The 23,444-nt window shown below is 40.5% G+C and overlaps 1 protein-coding gene across 1 annotated transcript in view; it reads right to left on the bottom strand.

Annotated features, from left to right (window-relative positions):
* Window positions 1-23,444, bottom strand: part of LOC146401171 (uncharacterized) — a 267,755-nt gene that overhangs the window by 180,556 nt on the left and 63,755 nt on the right. The window contains exons 9-10 of the mRNA XM_084970323.1: window positions 5,936-6,199; window positions 1,194-1,407 (exon numbers count right to left, since the gene is read on the bottom strand). Coding sequence (XP_084826449.1) covers window positions 1,194-1,407; window positions 5,936-6,199 — 478 coding nt within the window. The remainder of the gene's footprint in view (window positions 1-1,193; window positions 1,408-5,935; window positions 6,200-23,444) is intronic.

The following is a 23,444-nucleotide window of genomic DNA, read 5'->3' on the forward strand; positions in this document are numbered from 1 at the left end:
ACATAACACCAAGGACTCTATAAAACGACATTTAGTTCTCTGGAGGAAGCAGTGTCTCCGTAATCATTAGCTGGTGATAGGGTTTACTCGTGGGGAGATGGGAAGGACGTGAAAACAAACCCGGGCTTGTGCGGGAATTGCCTATCAGGGAAGGAAGTCGGGTTCTAGAAATTGACTCTAGCAATCAGTGGAGCTTTACTTGGCCCAGCGAGGCTTACCCCCAATGATCTGGAAATTTCCAAGGGATTTAGAATACAACACTGATCACTGGAAAATGAGTAGGAAACTCTGTGCTGTCCAGCTGATAAGACAAAGAAGACAGATGTCCCCTAAGAAGTCAAGAAGTGCGGGCCTTGTTTGGTTATAGTTGAGATCGAGCATCCTTCTGAAACACTGCTGTTTTCCTGAGCTGGGCACTCATCCCAGTCCTTAGTTTCAGCTGGATTCTACGTCTTTGTGCCTCTCTAGTGGACATACTCTCCTTTCCAGCTTCCATCTCTCTCCTGAGCTTCACATGCATTCATTTTTCCAAAGATCTCCTGACCCTTCCTACTTGGAAGTAACATGAGAATCTCAGACTCAGTAGGTCCAAAATCAAGCTCACAATCTATCTTCTAATCTTGTCCCTACCCCTGTATTTCCTATTAGCTGCTGGTTGCTATCCATATCTACTCATGCTAAAAAAAGTTAGGAATCATCTTTAATTCTCGCTCTGGAAATGGAAACTTTTGTACACTGAACATTTCAAAAAATATTTGCTCATTTAGTTCTGGGTTAAACCAGTCTTTGAAAACAAACTCTTACAAAATAAACTACCTTTTAGAATTTTTCCTGAAAACAGTTCCCTCTCCTTGTCACTTCTTAATGACCTCTCTTCTTGCATAAACGAAAGATTAAAATTTAGAACTAAGAATCCAAAAAGTTACAATTGTTCCCCCTAAACAAAAAAAATATTTTTCGAGCAATAAGTTGTGGAGAAAGACTTTTGTTTCGATGAATTAATTTTCTATTTTATTATGTAATTATAATTATAAAATTATTATGAAATCTAATATTCTTATCAATGATTATGCGTGCTTCAAATAGCATGGTATAGGAAAAAACACCTTACTCCTACTTCTTTCCCAGTTTTATGTCATACAACACAACTTGAGATATTGGTACTAGAACACAGATAAGAGAAGTGAACTAACCTTGAGAAGAGTGTGAAGAAGATTTAGTTTCATCACCCCTTCTTGTTGCACACATGCTTTTCTCTGTTTCTTTCTCTGAAAGGCCGGCTGTGTTTTCCACACTGGATTCTGCTTTCCCTGCCTCAGCCGTTAAACAAACTGGAAATTCAGGGGGAAGCTGACTATGCCTTGCATGGTTTTTTGGATCATCCCATGGTGGAGGCAGTTTAATTACCTATTAAGAGACAGATCTGTTACCTAAACTGTTGCAAATGTTCCACACACGGTTAGTTATTTCTCTAGAACAACAATAGCAGTTTGCAAAATCCAAAAGGTGGATGAGGAATTCAATTTTTCCAAAACTTCTATTTGTTTTTTGTTTGGTTGCATTACAAACAATACATTCTTTTTGGTAGTAACAGGTTTGCGTAAAATGCCGTCACCCTATATGTTTGTTAGCTTCTCTGTTTCCTCTTATAAGTAATGTTTTCTTCCAAATAACAGGGTGTGCCTAATATTCATGCTGGGATGAAATTAGCAAATATTCATTTACGAGCAAGTATTTACTATCTCCAAGAAACAGTATTTTAAGTTCAAAAATAAATGACAAGATTGTAGAATCTGGTGGTGCATATATAGGTGATCACTATGCAATTCTGCTGACTTTTTTCTGTGTTTAGAACATTAATAATTAAGCTTTTTCATTTTACTTTATTATTTGTTGTAAGGCTGCACCTATAGCACATGGAAGTTCCCAGGCTAGGGGGTGAATCAGAGCTGCAGCTGCTGGCCTACACCACAGCCACAGCAATGCAGGATCCTTAACCCACAGAGCAAGGCCAGGGATTCAAACCCGAGTTCTCATGGATACTAGTCAGTTTCGTTACCGCTAAGCTACCACGGGAACTCCTAAAATGCTAATGATAAAGGTCTCGGTGGAAATAACCAATGACAGAGGAAATGAAGTATTCTGAACAGTGAGGAATTGATAGAAAGGTTTTCTAGGAGGGAGTTTCCACTGTGGCTCAGCGGTAACAAACCCGACTCATGTCCAAGAGGAGGCGAATTCCATCCCTGGCCTCACTCAGTGGGTTAAGGATCCGGCGTGGCCGTGAGCAGTGGTGCAGGTTGAAGGTGTGGTTCGGATCTGGGGTTGCTGTGGCTGTGATGTAAGCCGGCAGGTGCAGCTCCAATTGGACCCCTAGCCTGGGAACTTCCATATGCCTCAGGTGAGGTCCTAAAAAGAACAACAAGAAAAATAGAAAGAAAAGGTTTTCTAGGAAAAAGTTAAAGCCCATCTTGCTTGCATAATTTTCTCCTACATTCTTTCACAGATGCTCTGGGGCAAATCAGAGCAGTTCTCCTTTCTCTTCCTCAAAGCTCATGGTTATCAGCCTGAGTCCCACCCCTAAATACACCAAGGTGGAACTCAGGAGGTCACAGCCGAGCCAGACTGCCTGGCTCCCTGACGGTGGCAATTTCCTTCCTCCAACAGACCCTAGACAGAAATGACCCGGTTCTATCAGACTTACTTTCTCTCTCGTTTCTCTTCCCAATCCCAAGTTATCCTTTTCCCAAGAAGCCCCAAAAGACAGATTCAAAGTGTCCTGGTTCAGAAGTGTTTGCATTTGGGAAACTCACATCAGAAAAATGCACAGAGTTTAGAATGTCACATAGAGGAAAAGAGAGTATCAGGGTAAGAATTTTTCATTTTTATCCTCATGAAACAGAAGCACCTGCATTCAGCTCACTCTATCTTATAATCAGAAAATCATGCATCTTGAATATCTATACTATTCTCGTAAGTGACTCACTCTCCCCCTGCCCCCCACCCACCAACCCCCATCAAATATACACAGGACGAATTTTTCTGTTATTGTCTTTCCAATAAGAAAGCGAATGGACAATTATGTCTATTCATAATTGATAATGGCCAGAAAGCTTTACAGATAAACTTTCACAAAGCTTTTTTTTTTAAATAGAGTCAGATAAAACAAGAGAAAAAAAAAGTTAACCTATTCAAATCCAGTAAATTTTAGTGCGATCAAGTTATTTTAATGCTGTTTGCCAAATAACTACTTTTCTTAACGCTGTACATTTTAAATATTACTCTTTTTTTTGTCTTTTGTCTTTTTAGGGCCACATCCGTGGCTTGTGGAGGTTCCCAGGCGAGGGGTTGAATGGGAGCTGTACCTCTTGGCCTACACCACAGCCACAGCAATGCGGGATCCAAGCCGCGTCTGTGACCTACACCCCAGCTCATGGCAATGCCAGATCCTTAACCCACTGAGTGAGGCCAGGGACTGAACCTGCGTCCTCATGGATACTAGTCAGGTTCATCAACTATTGAGCCACGATGGGAACTGCTAAACATCACTTCTTGATTTTTATCTCTAGTATAAACTATATATCTCTTTGTTATCAATGCCTATACTACCTAAATTATCTTTTACAAAACAAAGTTAATATTGATTTTCCATGCCGTAATTTATAGAACCCTGAATGTTAGGCAACAATGAAAATTTTAGTGAAAAGCTATAAATGCCTTTTATATTACCTAGTGAACTTATATCAAAATTTATTTTCTTTTATGGCTGTATTTTTACTTTCACTTCATTTTGATCTCTCTGTACAGTATTCAAGTTGCCAATTTGTTAAATATTTTGTTGAGAGTTTTCTACCGTTTTCTTCAAAATTTGGGTGATTTTCCAATAACTCCTTTGGATTTATTTATAATAGTCTTCCTTTTTACACTTATTTATGTCAATGTTCCTAATCCTTAAAAGATTTTAAAAACTTCTGATCTTGAGGTCCACCTCAAAATAGATGCATCAAAAATCAAAATATCTGAGAAGTGACTCAAGATGTAGCTTTTTTTTTTTTTTTCTGCTATATCTGTGGCATGTGGAAGTTTCCAGGCCTGGGATTGAACCTGAGCCACAGCTGTGACTTAAGTTGCTACAGTGACAATGCCAGATCCTTAACCCACTGAGCCACAAGGGAACTCCCCAAGCTGTAATATTTTTAAAGCTTCTCCACAACATTCTAATGTACAGCCAGATTTACTTTAGTATTTCCCACGATTTCCAAAATGAATAAAAAGGCACATATTCATCAGAGTGGTTTTCTTAATAGCATACTTGCCACAAGATATTTCAACAAAATATTATAAATGATATTTATAAAAGTCAGTCAATTAAACTTAAAATAAATAGAAAACAGAGATAATATCACATAAGAAAGATAAGTAGTTACTGATTTTTAGGTTAAAACTATCCGGGTTTCCTGGGGAGTTCCCCTTGTGGCTCAGCAAGTTATGAACCCAACTAGTGTCCAGGAGGACTCAGGTCAATCCCTGGCCTCACTTAGCGTTTTAAGGATCCAGCATTGCCATGAGCTGTGGTGTAGGTCACAGATGCGGCTTAGATCCTGCATGGTTGTGGCTGTGGGGTAGGCTGGCAGCTGCAGCTCCAATTCAACCCCTAGCCTGGAAACTTCCGTACACTGCAGGTGTAGCTGTAAAAAGCAAAAAGCAAAAAAAAAAAAAAAAAAAAAAAAAAAACTAGGGATTTCCTGAAAATGTCCATGTTTTGTGGTTCCCTCAGTTAGAGGGGTGGGTAGGTAGATTGAAAAAAAACAAACATGTAGGTAAGAAAGGAAATAAATCATAGTATTTTATGACACAAGCACCCTGGAAAAACATCATAAATAGGTAGAACAAATTTAAATAGGTAGGACAAAAATAAATAGATTAAAAATGTGTTGGAGCTCCCGTCATGGCTCAGTGGTTAACGAATCCGACTAGGAATCATGAGGTTGCAGGTTCGATCCCTGGCCTTGCTTAGTGGGTTAAGGATCCAGCGTTGCCATAAGCTGTGGTGTAGTTCGAAGACACGGCTGGGAGCCCTCGTGGCTGTGGCTGTGGTGTAGGCCGGCAGCTACAGCTCCAATTTGACCCCTAGCCTGGGAACCTCCATATGCTGAGAGAGTGGCCCTAGAAAAGGCAAAAAGACCAACAACAACAAAAAAGTGTTGAAATGCTTTATATGTAATATATGCTGTCATTTTCTTTTGGTGGATTCTCTATGGCATTGCCCTAAAATGAATTTATACAACAGCATTTCTGTCAAAAGACAGTTAGAAAACAGAATGCCAAACCAGTACAAATAAATGGTGTGTGCAAGTGTTTGTGTGTCTGTTTTGGTTTTTACAGAAACCAGGCAGCATATGTTGAAGTCATGCATATGGCAAAGAGAGCTTTACGATGGCCACTCCCATCCTATGGAAATGTGGGTCAGTGGTTATTTTTTGCTGGTCTCATCAAATAAATGTCAAGTGTCCAAAAGGCAGAGACCACATCTTATCTATTTTGTCTCCTGGAATAAGCAATGCCAAATACACAATAGAAGTTCAATAAGAACTTTCAATAAAGAAATGCATTCCATGTAGTTGAGACCTGGCTGCTCCAGCAGCAACAGATTATAAACTGAAAAATCAGGAGACGTGGGCGGCTGTCCTGACTCATAACATAGAAAGTCAGATTAAAGCATCCTTAAGATTTCTGCTCACTCTAGAATTTATTCCTTATGGGTAGATATAAATTTAACCTGCATTACGCAAAATCAGTGGGAAGGTCATTACTCTTGCGGGCTGATGATATTTACTAGGTTTTTCGAGAGCATGAAAGAAAGGTGAAGGGCAGAAAGAAGGAGCTTTAGAAAAAATTTCAAATCTTTTTCCACTCATAAAGTCCTAGCGCAAACCTGAAAATAGAGATTGCACAGCCAGTGGTCCAAGTCCGAGGAAATCCAATCTTCTATTTTCCTAAAGCTGTTGAGTTTCTGGTCATAACGTCCTTGGAGAAGTGGGCACTTGAATTTTCCCTCCACTACATCCAAATTGTTATCCAACAAAGGGAAGACTGCCCAGCCTACCACCTGGTGGAGGCCAGCATATTTCCCACGAAGGAGAAAGAGTTCAAACAAGAAAGCCATGCCTGGTTTCACATCTTTCTTAGGCGGGAGTACCTAGGAAAGACATTAAGCAAAGGGGAGGTTGGAATACATATATTTCGAAACACATCCTATTCAGTGACTCTTATAGTTAATTTAGAGTTAAGTAAAGAACTGGTTTGTACTTCCAGTCTTTGCCTTTAAAAACTCAGCATCGAATGCCCTTCCATAAATAACCTTTCCAGCCCAAGGTCATTAAGCAACCGTACCACCATGAAAATATGACCCTGGAAAACATGACAAACTTGACCCTGCCTGGCCAATATTCTGCCCTTTATGAGATTTAGGAGTCAAACTTGCATTATGTTAACTAACGTGGTATACTATATTTGCAGTCCTTTTTGCTTGAGTTGGTCCCTCTATTATATAACTATTTCCATCTTTTGTCCAAGTCATTGTTTTACGTGCACATCGTTCATCTTTGTATCATTCATGCATCCAGCCAAAGTGCTTGACACAGACAAAACTCTTTTCTTTAAAAAAAAAAAAAAAAAAAAATGGTGGAACAAACTCCCACCCTCCAGAGAAACTAATCCTGGCTATAATCATTTGAACCATGGTTACAGGTCTACCCCTTCCAAGAAAAATAGTGTCCCATCTAATTCTGTGACTATGCTGTTCATTTCAGTTGACAATATAATGCACATCTCTGTATGAGCAATGGGTCAGTGTTAAATAAATAGCGTGAGGTATAAAGACAGATGGAATAACCAGATTGACCAAGCCCTTGCTCATACACCCAGACTAGAGATGGAGCCTATTCTTCAGCCATAAATAAACAACGACCACAACAACAAACTTTAGGAAACTACAAGCCATGAATAATCTTTTTTTAAAAAAAAGAAAAATCGAGTCTAGTTTTTTTTAATTCTGTATGAATAACTATAAAAGAACTTGCCCAAGACTATTTTATAACAATATATATAACCTATAGTGTGTAGGCGCGTTTTCTATGATGTATGTAAATATTCCAAGACTTAGTTTACGTTGAAAATAAAGCAGAAGCATCTGTTGAAAAATGCCATAACCCTGTGGCAGCTGTTATTAAACCATTAACAGGATCAGGTTTCATTTAAACCAGATTTACCATTTTCTACAACAGCCCATGGGAAAGCTAAAAACATTAGGCACAAATTACTGACAAAAGAGATTCTTAATCAAGGCATACTTTTCATTTGGCTAGTTGGCTACGAGTAATCCTTCTGATAAGAGAATAAAAGCTAAGTGAGGATGAGAAGGAGAAGCGGAGTCAGAAACCTGTGTCAGACCATCGCTTAAAAATAAGACTGAACTGAAATGACTACGGTAATTTCATCTAGTTTTATCCCTGCATTGTGTCAGTGTTAAATAAATGGTATCAGACATAAAGACAAATGGAATAACCAGATTGACCAAAGCATTGTTCACATACCCAGACAAGAGACGGAGCCTATTCTTCAGCCGTAAACAACAAACACTCAAAATGTCTTTCTTCTACTAACCTGGTCTTCCTCAGTTCAAAATCAATCAAGTAAGGAGTTGACCAGTACTGCCCCAATTCTATCATTAATTTTCCTGTAGTCCTGAGGAATTCATTTCTCTTTTTGTATCTAAGTTTCCCTGCATTCAAATTTCCTTGTCGATAAGAAATAAGAATGTAAGATGCTTCCTCGTAGAGTTGAGGCAATTATCAGTTTGGATAACACATCGAAAAATGTTCATAAAATGTGAAATGTACCTAAACACTCTTATTATTATTAATCTTAAAACGTGATCCCAACTCTTTCTATGACTTTGATGATAGTTGATGTTAAGAACGGAGGAAAGAACCTTTTAAGATGGAAGCCTCATCCATAAACACACCAGCATCTCGTTGTGCCTGAGAAATAGTTCAAGCTTACCCAACATAACTTAGTAACACCAGCAGCACCCGGTCACGTGTAACAATGTAAATAAAAAGCCAATCTCCAGCACAAAAGGAACTCGGGACTTCAACCTATTTGACAAGACAGGTGTCACATGCAATTATTCTGACATTCCCCTTCCCCCCAAAATAAGTATTTAAACAGGACAAAACCTAGTCACTGGTATTGAATGAAAAAGAGGGTAAGAGCGATATGTCATCTAATAAAGGACTTCATCTGACAACTGTTGTTTCATTTGTTTACTGCCTTTTCCCTTGCTGTGTGTTATAAGAAGAGACCCTTTGCCCTGTAATGTGTAGCGTGGGACACACTCTTTTCCTCTCTGGCCTGAAAGGATCACTAAGTTTCATTGTACTTCATTGTACCAAGGGTCCTTTCCACAAGCCTGAGGATTTCCTCAGCCATCATGGGATGTGCTGTTTCTGTATTTTTCTGCAGTTTTGTAATCTCATGTTTATAATAAGGTAAATAGGTGGATCTGTCTCCCCAGGTCACGAAAGCCTTGGAAGTTGTGAAACTGACAGCACTAATGATTTGAACCTGGCCAGAGCCCAGAGTGCACCTTGAACCCACGTGCCGGAACTCGAACCTGGACTCAGCTCAGACTGGGACTTGACCCCATGGTTTTTAATTAAGTAGTTAATTCTTTTCCATTTTTATGATTTTTATTTGTTTCCATTATAGTTGATTTACAGCAGTCTGTCCATTTCTACTGTAGAGCAGAATGACCCAGTCACACATATATATGTACACTCTTTTTCTCACATTATTCTCCATCATGTTCCATCACAAGTGGCTGGATATAGTTCCCTGTGCTACACAGCAGGATCTCCTCACCCACTGTCTGGACTTATGAAGTTCAGGTTTTTTGGTGCCACAGCGCAGAAGGAATTCAGAGAGAAGCAAAATGATAGGCAAGAAATAGATGGATTAAGATAAGATGCTCGTGAGAGATGCAAGCAGGCAGGCGAGGAGGCTCTGCCCTGAGGATTAGGTGGCCTGCAGTTTTATCATCCAAGGGAAATGGGGGTGGGAAAAGACTGCCTCTTCCTCTTTCTTCAAGTAATAGCTCCTCTGTGGTATCTAGTAAGAGTATTTGAACCTATAAGGTCCAACTAGGACGGCCATGGTGCTTATTCAAATCAGCAGAAGGGTGGTCCTTAAACACCCTTGGTCTGACCCTGAATACAGGTGTCAGCCCATCCCCCATCCAATGACGTGAGGCATATCCCACGCCTCCACGAGTCAAGCAAGTCTGCCTCATTCTGACAGCCTTCCTGAGCGATTACCAACCCACACTGATCTCCCAAAGCTCCCCAGGGCCCCCCCCTCCATCCGTGGTCCCCACTGAGACCCCCCACAACCACCTGTGCAACTATCCTTCTCCATCCCTATCAGTTGGAGGTCAGAATTTCCTCAGAGAACTTTTATTTTCCGAGTACCATGAAGGGCATTCTTTTTGAAGGAAGTGACACAGGAGAGTTGAAGTTCATTGCCTATTTTAAGAGTCATGCATTTGATCTTCCAAATTATAGAAGATGCACGTGAAAGGAGGGTGAAGGATAAGCAGAAAAGAAACAAAAAACATTTTGAAAGCTGAGGGTTGCACGAAGGACTGGAAGAGAAAGCAAAATTCTTTCCACTTGGACACCAAATACTTTTAAATTGAAGCAACTCAGGAAGGATTAGGTTAATCTTACAAAATGATGAAAATGTGGATTGATGGAGAATTTTTCAATTTTTCTGGATTTTCTGAAATTCTTGGAATGAAGATTGTTTTCATACTCAGAAAAAAAATAAGTTGATAAAGTCATTTCAAAAGCAGTAGGCTTTCAAAGTTCTGCTTCTCCTGATGACAGAGATGGTCATAAATGATCATAATTCTTACTGGAACAAAGAAAATACTCCAGTTTCATTACAAAATTAAATTATGTATACTTCTAAACCTCTTGGGAAGCTGAGGACATAAAGAAATTTAGTGGAAACTAAATCTTAGAAAAGATATGAGTTAGGACTCGAGGCAGCTTTTTAATTTTTATTTATTTATTTTTCTGGCCATGCCCATCGCACGCAGAAGTTCCCAGGCCGGGGATCAAACCCACGCCAGAGCCCCAGCAGTGAGAGTGCCAGATCCTTAACCCACTGAGCCACAAGGGAACTCAGGACTCGTGGCAGCTTTAATCTCAAAGGACAAGTTAAGAAGCATATCTGTCATTGGGGGAGAGACTTTGCAGGTTAAAGAAGAAGTTAGCTGAATATGTGGACTCTTATGGCATATATTGACTACACAGGAGCCCTTACTCCTTGCAAATGCTCAACCTGAGGGCTCTTATCGAGCAGCAAATGAGCAGTTGGGTCTGGGCTGAAAGTCTGAAAGAGACTTTCCATGGCACAGAAACCTCAAGGCAGGGCTGGAGACTGGTGTAGAGCCTCAGGGTTGCATGGTACTTGGGTACCAAGCCCCACTGGAAGGACGGCTCTTTTAAACTTTGGAAACCAGGATGAGTTAATACTAACTAAAGCCACAAGGTAACCCTTACTTAACTCTAATCAGAGACCTCAATGCCTCACCCCAGATGCCTGACAGAGACTAACATGGGCGGGGGGGAGATAAACATTTTCTACTTCAGTCTTTTTGATTCACTTATACACAGTGTCTGATGTATGATGCGCAATGATGAGTAGCCACGGAGGCAAGGAAATGTGATGCCCAGATGAAAGAGTCAATGGAAATTGACCCGCAGATGACACAAACATTAGACTTAACCAAGATTTTAGACATTTTTTTTTTTGTCTTTTCAGGGCTGCACCTGAGGCATATGGAGGTTCCCAGGCTAGGGGTCGAATCAGAGCTACACCTGTCAGCCTACGCCACAGCCACAGCCACGTGGGTAATGAACCTGACTAGTATCTGTGGGGACTCAGGTTCGATCCCTGGCCTCACGCAGCAGGTTAAAGCCTCTGGCATTGCTGTGAGCTGTGGTGTAGGTCACAGACCTTGCAAGGATCCCACGTTGCTGTGGCTGTGGTGCAGGCTGGTGGCTGCAGCTCCGATTCAGCTACAGTGAGAATTCCTCTAAGAGTTTTGAAGTCTGTAAAATGCTAACACTAACGATAATAACGAAAGAGTTCTAGATATACAGCGACCTCAGAAAAGGGCCTCGTTTACGATTTTATTGATGAGTACAGTGTCTCATTAAAATACTGATGTTTGTCAGACACAAAATTTAAGAAGCAGTGTTATATTCAGTCCCTTGCTCAGTTAGAAATCATTTCTATAACAGATGAGATAGTTCAGTCTCTATTTAACCCCTACACTGATAGGAGTAGTTATAACTCATGAGGTCCATCAACCCCATGTGAGCAGTTCTAATCATTAGAAAGCTTTGCTCCCCCCACTCAGTAGGGCTGGTGTCCGCAAGTCTGTCCATCAGATAGTTCCAGCCCTTCACCTTCTAAGCATATGGCAGGATTGCACTTTCACGTTTCACTGTGGTTGGGGGGCCCATCTGACTAACTCTGGCCAGTGATCTGGGAGTGGATATTACGTGTGTCATGTCAGGGCCAGGGCATTTATTATTCCAGAACTCTCTTTCTTCCTCCTTTGCAGCAATGACAAGGGACACTCCAGATGGTGATCTTTCTGCCAGTCTTTGACTTAGAATGAGAATGGGTGAAACAGAGCCCCTTGCTGTCCTGAAGTAGACGTGTATCTTGGGTGAGAAATTAGCTTCTCTTCTCTTAAGCCATGGAAATATTGGGGGGCGGGGTTACCATAAAATAAGCAAGATAATACTGACTGACTGGCCCTTGCTCTGTATCGACTCAAGTCCAGTCTTAAATAGTCTACAAACATGATTATTATGCCGAGATAGCTTCAGAGTTCGAAGTCACTAGATAGAAAGTCAAGGACCTGGTGGTTCTTTACAAGTCATAATAAAGCCAATTGTAGAGGAACCTGCAAACACTCACTTCATTGACACTTGGGTACATAAGCAACATACCCAAGAATGCTCGAGCTGTTCATGGTAAGTCGACAGTGGTGGTGTTTGGACATCTCTGGGGTTGGAATTCTTATAAATGCATCTTAGGGAGTTCCCATCATGGCTCAGTGGGTTAAGAATCCTACCAGTACCCATGAGGATGTGGGTTCAATCCCTGGCCTCGCTCCATGGGTTAAAGGATCCAGCATCGCCGCAAGCTGAGGCACAGATCACGGATGCAGCTGGGATCCCGAGTTGCTGTGGTTGTGACATATGCTGGCTGCTGCAGCTCCGACCCCTAGCCTGGGAACTTCCGGAAGCCGTGGGTGAGGCCCTAAACAGCAAAACACCAAACCAGACCAAACCGAAACAAAACAAAAGGCATCTTAAATGATTCTGACTTTGTATACAGGTTACCTCAGTCTTAATTATTCAATCCTGCCCTGCTTAATTGCTTCTCTAACTTAAAAGGGAAGCTGTATATCCTACTGATTGAAAGCACAGGTTTTCGCATCAGGCATATATAAGGTCAAATACCAGTTTCCTGCTTAAGTAAGTAACTGACCATCTCTGGATCCTGGGTTCACCATTTATACAGGGTCAGTGGTGGCAGTGGAGGGGACGGTTGATGGAGAGGGGAGGACGGGGGTGGGGGGGGGAATGAAGGGAAGGTGGCAGCTAGGGAGAGTGAGAGATGCATAAAATGATGTCTCCCAGGACTAATGTTCTGTAGGGCAGACGCATAGTCAAGGAAATAAGTAAATATACTTAATTCGAATTAGAAAACAGCACAAGTGTTCTTTTTGGGGCAAACAACTCCGGACAGACGAAGGGGAATTGGTGCCACAGCAGAGTGTAATCGAAGCTATCCGGTGAGAATTTCATTGCACCATTATTTTCTTTTCCATTCCCTCAGCCAAGATAAATAAATAGACAAATTAGCTCTAATCCCCAGTCTTTCTGCTGTGGGATAGAAGAAAGTAATTATTCTTGGAAACTTATCTTGGCCTAGGGATCAAGGACAGAGGATGGTAAGAGCTCTAACTATCATAGCAGAAAAATCTCACACCTCCACCACTGGAAAATCATTGCTCTCCTATGCAGATGCAGTACTTCCAGGTTCCCTGTTTTAGAAATTATTTGCTTTGGTTCCTTAATCTTAACAGTATAATATCAACAGTTAACATCCATTGAAAGCTTACTAAATGAAAAGTACTTTTGAAATCACATTATCCTTACAAACTCAATTGTCACAATAATTCTACAAAGTAGATTCTACTATTAACTCAATTTGGCACATGAAACCATTGAGGCAAAGATAGCTCGCCCAAGGTCCCACAGAAAATAGGTGCAGAAGTTAGAACTGGGGGAGTTCCTGTGGTGGCTCAGTGGAAACGAACCTGGCTAGGATCCATGAGGATGTGGGTTTAAGCCCTGGCCTTGCTCAGACGGTTAAGGATCCGGTGTTGCTGTGAGCTGTGGTGTAGGTTGCAGATGCAGCTCAGATCTTCAGATCTGGTGTTGCTGTGGCTGTGGTATAAGCTGGCAACTGCAGCTCCGATTTCACCCATAGGCTGGGAATGTCCATATGCTGTGGGTGTGGCCCTAAAAAGGAAAAAAAAAAAAAAAGAAAGAAAGAAAGAAAAAGAAAAGAAGTTAAAGTTGGGATTTGATTCCGACAATGTGCTCCAGAGCCATTCATGCTATGCTTCCTGAACCCAGGAGGTGAACGTCAGACTGCCTGCCTTGGATTCCTGGTGAAAAGACTCAGGCCCATCTCTCTGCACTCTATTTACTGTTCTCCGTGATTCCTACAGACTGAGGAGCTGAGGCTCTTCCTCCACAAGTTTCTCTGTATTCAGCCTGATCTCCCCTTAAGTGCTCATGCTGAGTTCAGGCATCAAAAGTAGACACAGAGCATGCCAAGAAAAAGCATGTTTCCTCCAACGAAACTCCATCATCCAACATCTTAAAAACTTCATCTTCAGGCTCCTTAGAGAATGAGTCTTTCTGAGGGCTAGATTTATCAGATAGCTTACAAATGAGTAATTCTGAACAAAAATCTTCCTGAAATGAGAGCACAAGTCTATAATCCCTCAAGCCTACCATCCCTGAACCCAGTTCTCTGATCTCCCCAAACCTGGTTTCTGCAAGAATTATCCAAAGGTGCTTCTCAAAAATTCGGATTTCTAAGCCATGTGCTCATCCTTGGATCCGTAAGCCTGGTGGGAGGCTTGGGAATTTGAGTTGTGACGATCGTGTCAAGGTAATGGTGTATCACATGGTACTTGAGACCACACTTGGAGAATCACAGTCCAATATGGACACAAAGACAAGACCGCTTTGTGTGTCCTTGATCATGTGTCTAATTGACTTCCACAGCTTAGGGCAACCACATTCCTGTCGAAAATCAAACTGATTCATACCTGAATAATTACTGGCTAAAATATATGACCTTTCCACCATTTTCCATCAAACATGACTGAAATCAAGAGGAAATATATGGCATGTCATCTCATTATATCCCAATTCCATTACCTGACCTCAACCTCAATATGTCATAACTCATCTCTTCACATGCTACTCAAATGTTCAACTAAGAATATTTCACTCTAGGGAGCTGGCAAAATCTAATTGAATATTTTAATTTAGAAAATTCAGTTCTGGGATTTCTCCCCTGCCCCCACCTTTTTTTTTCTTTTTTTTCCTTGACTGCGAAAAACAAAAAGTTGAATTTTCTTTTCAGTTTCTCCTTGTTAGGCAAAAGATAGATTTTTTTTCCCCTCCATTGTCCCTGAGAGTTGAAGACATTGGGGAAAAATTGGGCACAGCCCATTACTTTCACACACCCCAGTGACTGAGCCTCAATGCACATAAAGATGGCATTTCTGAACATCTGCAGCATGATTAGATCAAAGACCAACAAATTAACCGCAAATGGTTTTATAAGGAACAGGCAAATACATCATTTGGAAAGGATAAAACTTTTGGCAATAATTGCTAATCAACACTTTCCCTGTGGGAAACTGACATGGTACCAAAGACATCGGCTAAGAATATCAATGCCTGTGCAGCATTCTGTATTTTACAAAGCTCTTACATGCACGTGGTAACATTTGATCTGCGTGTCAATGTAGTCCATGTTAGCCCATTTTACAGGTGATTGAAAAAAAGATGCAGAAAATCAGTGATTGACTCATGTTTTCCTGGCTACAATTGGACTATGTCAAAAGCCATATTCAACTTTACGGCTTCCCTCCACTCATTCATTCATTCAATCATTCATTCACATACGTTTATGAAATGCCAATTTGCACGTAAGCATCATTTTTGGCACTGAGGATAAAAACAAGTGAATAAGATCCTACTGTAGAGCACAGGGAACTATATCCAACCTCCTGGGGTCGACCATGATGGGAAATAATATAAAAAAAGAGTGTAGATGTAAAAAACTAAAAGATCTATGAAAAAAAAAATAAGTGACTAAGATAAACAAGCTCCTTTTCTTTTCTTTTTTTGTCTTTTTAGAGCCACACCCACAGCATACAGAGGTTCACAGGCTAGGGGTCCAATGGGAGCTGTAGCTGCTGGCCTACACCACAGTCACAGCAAGGCCAGATCCAAGCCACATCTGCGACCTACACCACAGCTCACGGCAACACCGGATCCTTAACCCACTGAGCGAGGCCAGGGATCGAACCTCCAACCTCATGGTTCCTAGTCAGATGTGCTTCTGCTGCGCCATGACAGGAACTGCAACAAGCTCCTTTTCTTGAGCTGTAATCTGGTAGAGGAGGGGATAAGCAAAAACAAATAAGATAAAATCCAGAGTGAGAAATGCTCTAATGTGTCATTACCAGACATGGAAATAATAAAAATACGTTAGAAATGTACTAGCAAATGACCAGAAGAGGAGCTACTCTGTTAAGAAAATCTTGTCTAGAGAAAGATCGCCTCGCGTGGGACCAGCAGTGTCAAGGTTTAGGGAGGCAAACCCCCCACACGCCAGGCAGGAAACCACAACTAATTCTGAGGCCTTGGTACAAGATGGAGCTTGGTCTGTTCAGGGAATGGAGAGTGAGGCTGGAATGACATACACAGGCAGAAAAAGTCACAAGAAGTAAGTTTAGAAGGGGGGATAAGGAAGCCAGATCACCTAAGTGTGGAGGCTCAGATAAGGAGTTTGAATTTTATTCTGTATATGATGCGTAGCCTCTAGGAGAGCTTTAGCAGAGGCTTGACATGCTCTAATTTGCAGTTTACTAGATTGACTTTTATTGGTCCTTGAGTTGAGTGATTTTCTTTGTTTGTTGGTTTGATCATAAATCCTTTTCCTGCCACCCCTATAAGCTTTGAAAGTGCCATCGGTTCAAAGTCATTGACTATTGCTTGGTACATGTATGAGGCAGATGGCTAGGAAATGATAGCCAGCCCTGTTCTTTGCAATGAACAGGCCACATGACCTTGCAGAAATGCTCCGCCGTATTCGGGCCTTTGTGACTTCACTTGGTGTTCATAGGAGAATTAGTGCCTTAAAAGTCATTGTAAAGCATTTTGTATAGATGTTGAAATATTAAAACATATTCCCTCTGAATGTGAGTGAGTTCAAATATAGAAGCAAGTTCCTCCTCTTTAGAGAATTCAAAATGATTTGATTGTTGAATTGCATGCAAAGTGAACAAGAACTACTATTTTGTAACTAGGGCATTCTTAACCCTGAATAAATCAGATGTGAACAGATGTAGAGACAGACACAAAGGACAAAGACGGATTTACGCCACTTCCAAAGCATTTCCAAGAAGATAAGGAATGGGAATCTGCCTACACCACCAATATTTGGAAAAAGCTAAAAAATTTTTTTCAATGCTAAAGCAGTTAATAGTTGTCTGTTTGAAGTCTGCAATGGGACTCTTTCGAATAGTTAGATTTTTTTTTCATTTGAAAAATATTTATTAAGACCACCATCTTTCCAGGTGCCAGAGACTCATACAACAGTGAACAGAATCATCCCAAGTCCCTACTCCCAAGAAGTTTAGATTCTGGTGCTGCCAAATATACTTAAGATTAAGTGACCACCTGCCGATATTATGTAGTATAGCAGCCTCCTTCCCAAGTGAGGCTGGTAAAAAAGTGATTTGATTATTGACCTGCATGCAAAAGGAATAAGAATTACTCTTCAGTAACTAGGGCATTCAACGCTGAATAAATCAGATGTGAACAGATGTAGAAAATAGACACAAAGGAAGCAATGGAAAAGAGCAAGGGATTAGAAATAGCAACGTGTGGTAAAAATACAAAAAAAAAAAAGGTAGAAATTGATGATGAGTAATTTACAGATTTGAAAACCAGCATATCCATTCTTGCTGCTTCCTTTAAGGTAGGTTGGGAACCTTGGTGTTGGGACTGTAGGATCATTTACACCTGGTTTGAGTCTCAACTTCAAACGTCTGGTCAAATGCTCATCTTGAAAACCTCAGTTTCTCTCGTCTGCAAAATGGATTTAACAGTGCATTGCACTGTGCGAGGTCTGCACTGAGAGTATGTATTAAACACAAAACAATGAGGAGCTCCTGTTGTGGCTCAGTGGTAACAAACCCAACTAGTAGCCATGAGGATGTGGGTCTGATCCCTGGGCGTGCTCAGAGGGTTAAGAATCCAGCATTGCTGTGAGCTGTGGTGTGGGTCACAGACGTGGCTCGGATCCCGAGTTGCTGTGGCTGTGGTGGCTGTGGCATTGGCCTGCAGCTGCAGCTGCAGCTCCGATTTGACCCCAGGCCTGGGAACATCCATATGCTGCAAGGGTGGCCCTAAAAAGCAAAATAAATAAATCAGTAATAAACACAAAGTGATGAAACTGGCACACTTGCAAGTTCTCAAAACCCACTATACTTCCTCTCTGCCAGAGCATATGAGACAGTGAAACAAGACTTTTTACACTGATGGCACTGAAATCCCTCACATTCCCCTGTAACAAGGAGTAGAGGCCAAAGAGCATCAAATAAATTTAATGAAAAAGTGAGTTTTCTAAAAGGAGAGAAGTCAAGAATGCTTTAGCTAATATTCTTTGAAAGGATGTTTTGGAGAGCTGAAGAAATCTAACAGAGAGACAAAAGCAGAGAATATTCTGCATGGAGGGTTATTATTATAATGAAAAGAATCCTTACAACTACCAGAAAGCTCCTACATGCAACTCACGATGCTAGGCAATATATTCATCCCATTATTTCATGTTCACACAATCTCTATGAATTAGGTATTAGATTCCCATTTACCAATGAAGGAGTTGAGGCTGGGGAGATTAGGTAATTTTCCTAGGGTGCTGAATGGTAAGTAGAAGAACCAAACCATTGAAAGCAGCATGTCCAGTAACCACCAACACCACTCAGGAAAAGATCTTTGCAATTAAGAGTCTCAGGAGTCCGAGGGAGTCTTTGACCAGCACAAGTGGCTATTTCAAGAGCTGATTAAAAAGGATCTTCCTCCACTGATATAATGGAAAACGTTCTAAAGCCACGTGATACAATATACTCCAGGGCTATTCATTATTAATGGTAATAATTGGTCATACAAGCAGTCATGGAGTTCCCATCATGGCACAGCAAAAATGCATCCAAATAGGAACCATGAAGTTGTGGGTTGGATCCCTGGCCTCACTCAGTGGGCTAAGGATCTGGCATTGTCGTGAGCTGTGATGTAGGTCACAGATGCGGCTCGGAGCTGATGTTGCTGTGGCTGTGGTGTAGGCTGGCAGCTACGGCTACAATTTGACCCCTCATCTGGGAACCTCCATGCACCTCTGCGGGTACAGCCCTAAAAAGCAAAAAAACAAAAAATAAAATTAACTAAAATAATAAAAGCCGTCATGCTCAGGCTCTAGTCTTCCCAAGACCACTCCTTCCTATGAGTTATGACAATCATTTTGATGCTTTGATATTAAATGTCACACAGAAAAGAACCTCTTGCAAAATGTTGGGTTCATCATATTTTAAGAATTAATACTTCAGGTCATTTTAATCAGTTTGTGATATATGCAGTTTTCAGAAAGCACTTCAGGGAAGAACACTGTGGTCATGACTAATAATGACAAGAATATGAACTATATTCTTCATATACGTATTGGAATCAGAACATTACTGAAGTGCTTTACCGTCTTAAGTATTTAGGAAGCTTTAAATAAAAAATAAATTTGCCTATTTCACTGAAATTGAGCATCCTTTTGTCGAGCATAAAACTTCAAACTTATTAATTTCACAGCTATATTTTAAAATGAGTGCCACTACCAGCTAGATGACTGCATGATAAGTGTCTTAAAATTTCAGGAAGAGGCACTAAATTTTTCACAGTATTTGTGTTTCATTCTGAGGGTAATAAAAATATGCCACCCCTTTAATAATGAATAATAGATTCTCAGTTTGATTTACAAGCATGGATTAAATGTCATATTTGAAAAGTTGCTATTTTATTCATATTGGATTTCCCTCCAGTAAAACAAAAATGGTACCTATCTACCACTGTAATAATGATATCTTGCCCCACTGATGTATAAATATTAACTGGTTGATATACTCGTTAAAGTTCTACAGATCCATGAAACAGTCTGATAACACAGTGAGTGTAAGCCAGGTTTTCTCTGGAGTTTCTGAGGGTCTAGATGTGCCATCAATCAGCCCCAAACTTGCTACAGATAATGTGGCTACACCGCAGAAATAGGGGAGCCAGACCTTAATTCTGTGATGCCAGATTTACATACTGAATTCTAGAAGGTTCAAGTAAATTGTGGCTGCTTATTTCCCACTGGATAAAAGGACAATTCATTGCCACCTGTTCTTCATGAGCCCCTATGGTAGTTTTTTAGGACTGCCTTAGCAAAGTGCCTCAGACTAGGTGGCTTAAACAGGAGAAATTTATTTTCTCACTGTTCTGGAAGCTGGAAGTCCAAGATCAAGGTGTTGGTGGGGCTGGTTTTTCTGAGTCTTCTTTCCTTGGTTGGTCTCCCTATGTCCTCATGTGTCTCATGTCCTCATGGCCTTCCCTCTGTGTGTCTCTGTGTTTTAATCTTCTCTTCTTACAAGGAGAGAAAGCATCTTGGATTAGGGCTCATCCCAAAGACCTCATTTAACTTAATTACTCCGTTAAAGACCAATATCTCCAAAGACAGTCCCATTCTGAGATACTAGCATTTAGGACCTTAGCATATGAATTTTGGGGGAACACAGCTCAGTCCATAACAGCTGCCTATCTCTCCACTCCCCTCTCCCACATCTTCCTTTGTACACACACAATAGCACAGCTAAAGGGCAAGGCACTGCACACAGGGCTCAAATGCCTTTTGGGTGAACCCATTCTGCATTTAGAAATAGAATGATTCTTCTTCCTTAAGCACACAAGGTTAATTTTGCAGAAGCTACCCAAGCAATTTAAGGAGAGGGCTCTGACTTTATTTCTCTAACTCTGGATATAGTTCTTGATCACAGAAGGGACTCAATAAGTTCTTCAACTATCTATTGCTGCACAACAAGCGACGCCAAACTTGGTGGCCTGAAACAGCAACACTTTTCTCCATCTCCCAATGATGTAAATAAGAGAATCCAACGTGACTCAGCAAAGTTACTCATCTACTCCACTCGGCATCAGCTGGGGCCACTTGGTACCACTTTTCTATGACCTGTATTTTTTCCTAAGCTTGAAGTGATTATATATTTATTTATTAAATGCACTTCTTCTTTGTGTAGTTATGATAAATAAAAGGAAGGAAAGTGTGAATGTAGTTAATATGGTTCCAGAACAGGAAGACATGCTTGCTGAGAACTAGACTTTTACATAGAGTTTCTAATTCTCTGATTTTTTTTTTTTCCCCCATGGAAGGAGTTCCTGCGTCAGAGGTCAAACTGGGGCCAGGGCAGTGACCTGAGCCACAGCAGTGATAACACCAGATCTGTAAACTGCTGAACCAAAGGCAACTCCAATTCTATGATTTTCTTAAAAAAGAGCTTATGGTTATCTATAGTCAGAAAGGCCAATACAGCTATTTTCACTTTGAAATATCACAAATCATCTGGAGAAATTTTTGCTTAGTCTTTAAAATAATCAAATTGACAGCTAACATAACATCAACCAATGCATTTGGGGAGGTCTCCATGCATGTCTAAGTACTCTGGAAATTTCCAGAAGGCATACCAGGGGGGTTTTATCTCCCTTTCCACTGGAGAATGAGCTTGGTTGAGTTTGCTCATGCCTAAAGAAAGTGAGGTTATGAGCCCACTGCTTTCTTTCTTTTTTATTTTTTTAATTTTTTTTTGTCTTTATAGGGCCACACCTACAGCATATGGAGGTTCCCAGGCTAGGGGTCAAATCAGAGCTGCAGCTGCCGGGCTACACCACAGCCACAGCAACACCAAATCCTTATCCCACTGAGTGAGGTCGGGGATCAAACCTGTGTCCTCATGGATACTAAGTCAAGTTTTTTACCACTGAGCCAAAACGGGAACTCCTCACTTCTCTCTTTTTTTTAATGATTTTTATTTTTTCCATTTTAGTTGGTTTACAGTGTTCTGTCAATGTCTACCATTCCATCACAAATGACTAGACATAGTTCCCTATGCTATACAGCAGGGTCTTATTGCTTACCTGACTTCTCTCTTTAGAAAATATTTACCTAAAATATTGTTTCTGTAGGTTAAAGAGGGATGAGAAGACCAAATAAAATTGAAGTTGTAACATCATAAAATATCGATATTTATTTTCTTATTCATTATATATGGGGATAGGCTCCCCATTTATAATTAACATTAAAATAATATTTTTCTCTGAAATGACTTTTCTTCTCAGTCAGATTTATTTCTATTTTAGAAACTACCGATACTAAATTTGTTTTTTAAGATTATCTTAACATTTCCTTGTAGTAATCATTACTGGCAAACGGCATTTACATGAAACCTGTTGCACCTCTATAACTAGAGTTTCACATTTTCTTTTCTTATAGAAGTAGCTATTGAACACCTATTACATACAAGCACCATATGGCCCAGAAGATACACCAAAAAATATGGTATGACCTCTGCCCTCAAACACCTAAAATCTCATTAGCGTGAATTAATGTATATAGACACTAGCAAAAGTGACCGAGTTTGGAAGTTGAAGGACAAGTAGGAGTTAACACTGGGGACAAATGCCCGACAGCACAGCAGAACTTGGGGGATTTAGGGAACTTGGGTACAGCTCAAGCTATAAGGGTGGCTGGGTGGTTGGGTCCATGGAGGGAGGCTGGCTCTGTTTGATGAGCATGAAGGAGACTGAGGCTACCATTTTGAATCCATCAAAGACTAATTTATCCCAAGTGCAATGAAGAATCAACAAATGGTTTTAAAAGGGACGTGATGAAAAGATGGAAAGATTGTTTTAGTTAATGATCGTGATGGGGACACTGTGATCCACTGGGGTTAGTGGAAAGCCTTTTATGGAGTTAGAAAGCAAGCAGTGATTATCCAAAGTCATAAGGCAAAGGTTTTATTCCCAACATTGTCCTAATAAGCTATACGACATTGGGTAACTGGCATTCCTTTTCGAAAATTCAGTTTCTCATCTGCAAAATAGAAATATCAATGTCTACCTCATTTATTTATTTTGAGGTTACATGTCAATATTGGTGAAGGCAGTAAACTCTACTTCCATCTAAACATACTTTACTGGTTTTAGAAAGAACAAGCTTAAGATATAAAGGTATAAATATTGTTCATAATTGCTCCTTTGCCCTTTCAAACAATAGAATCATGGACATGCTAAAAAGAGAAGAAATGACAGCCTACTTTAGTTAACCGAAACTTCATTTTAGGTATTTATTTCAGTTTTATTTATTACTTGTTCTTAGAACTGGCTTATTCTTAATTTTAAAATATTTATTCCTTGCCCTGCCAGTGGTAACGTAGTGAGATCAGTGAGATAATGGAGTTCCCGCTGTGGCATAGTGGGTTAAGGAGCTGGCATTGCCACAGCTGTGGTGAAGGTCACAACTGCCACTCAGATTTGATCCCCGGGCAGAGAACTTCCATATGCCGCAGGTGTGGCCAAAAAATAAAAGCAATTTTTAATTTTTTTTTTAAATTCAAAAGACCAATGAGAGATAAGGCTACTTGTGATGACCATTTTATGGTTGAGATAACCAGGGCACAGGGAGATGAGCTAACAACTCTAAACCACTTTGCTGAGTAGGTTTTGAAACTAGAATTCAAATCAAGATGAAGGGCACCCCCCTTAACCACCATCACACCATGTCTGGAAGAACATTTATTCTTCATATTTCAATATATAAGAAAACTTTCTACAATAGCATTGTAGAAAAAGCATTGTAAAATCTTTCCACAAAGATTTCATCAG

This window comes from Sus scrofa, chromosome 7, assembly GCF_054392235.1.
Source record: "Sus scrofa isolate SSC_HxYL_T2T_F1_AM1 chromosome 7, Sscrofa_HxYL_maternal_Yorkshire_Landrace_v2.0, whole genome shotgun sequence".
NCBI classification, from domain to species: domain Eukaryota; kingdom Metazoa; phylum Chordata; class Mammalia; order Artiodactyla; family Suidae; genus Sus; species Sus scrofa.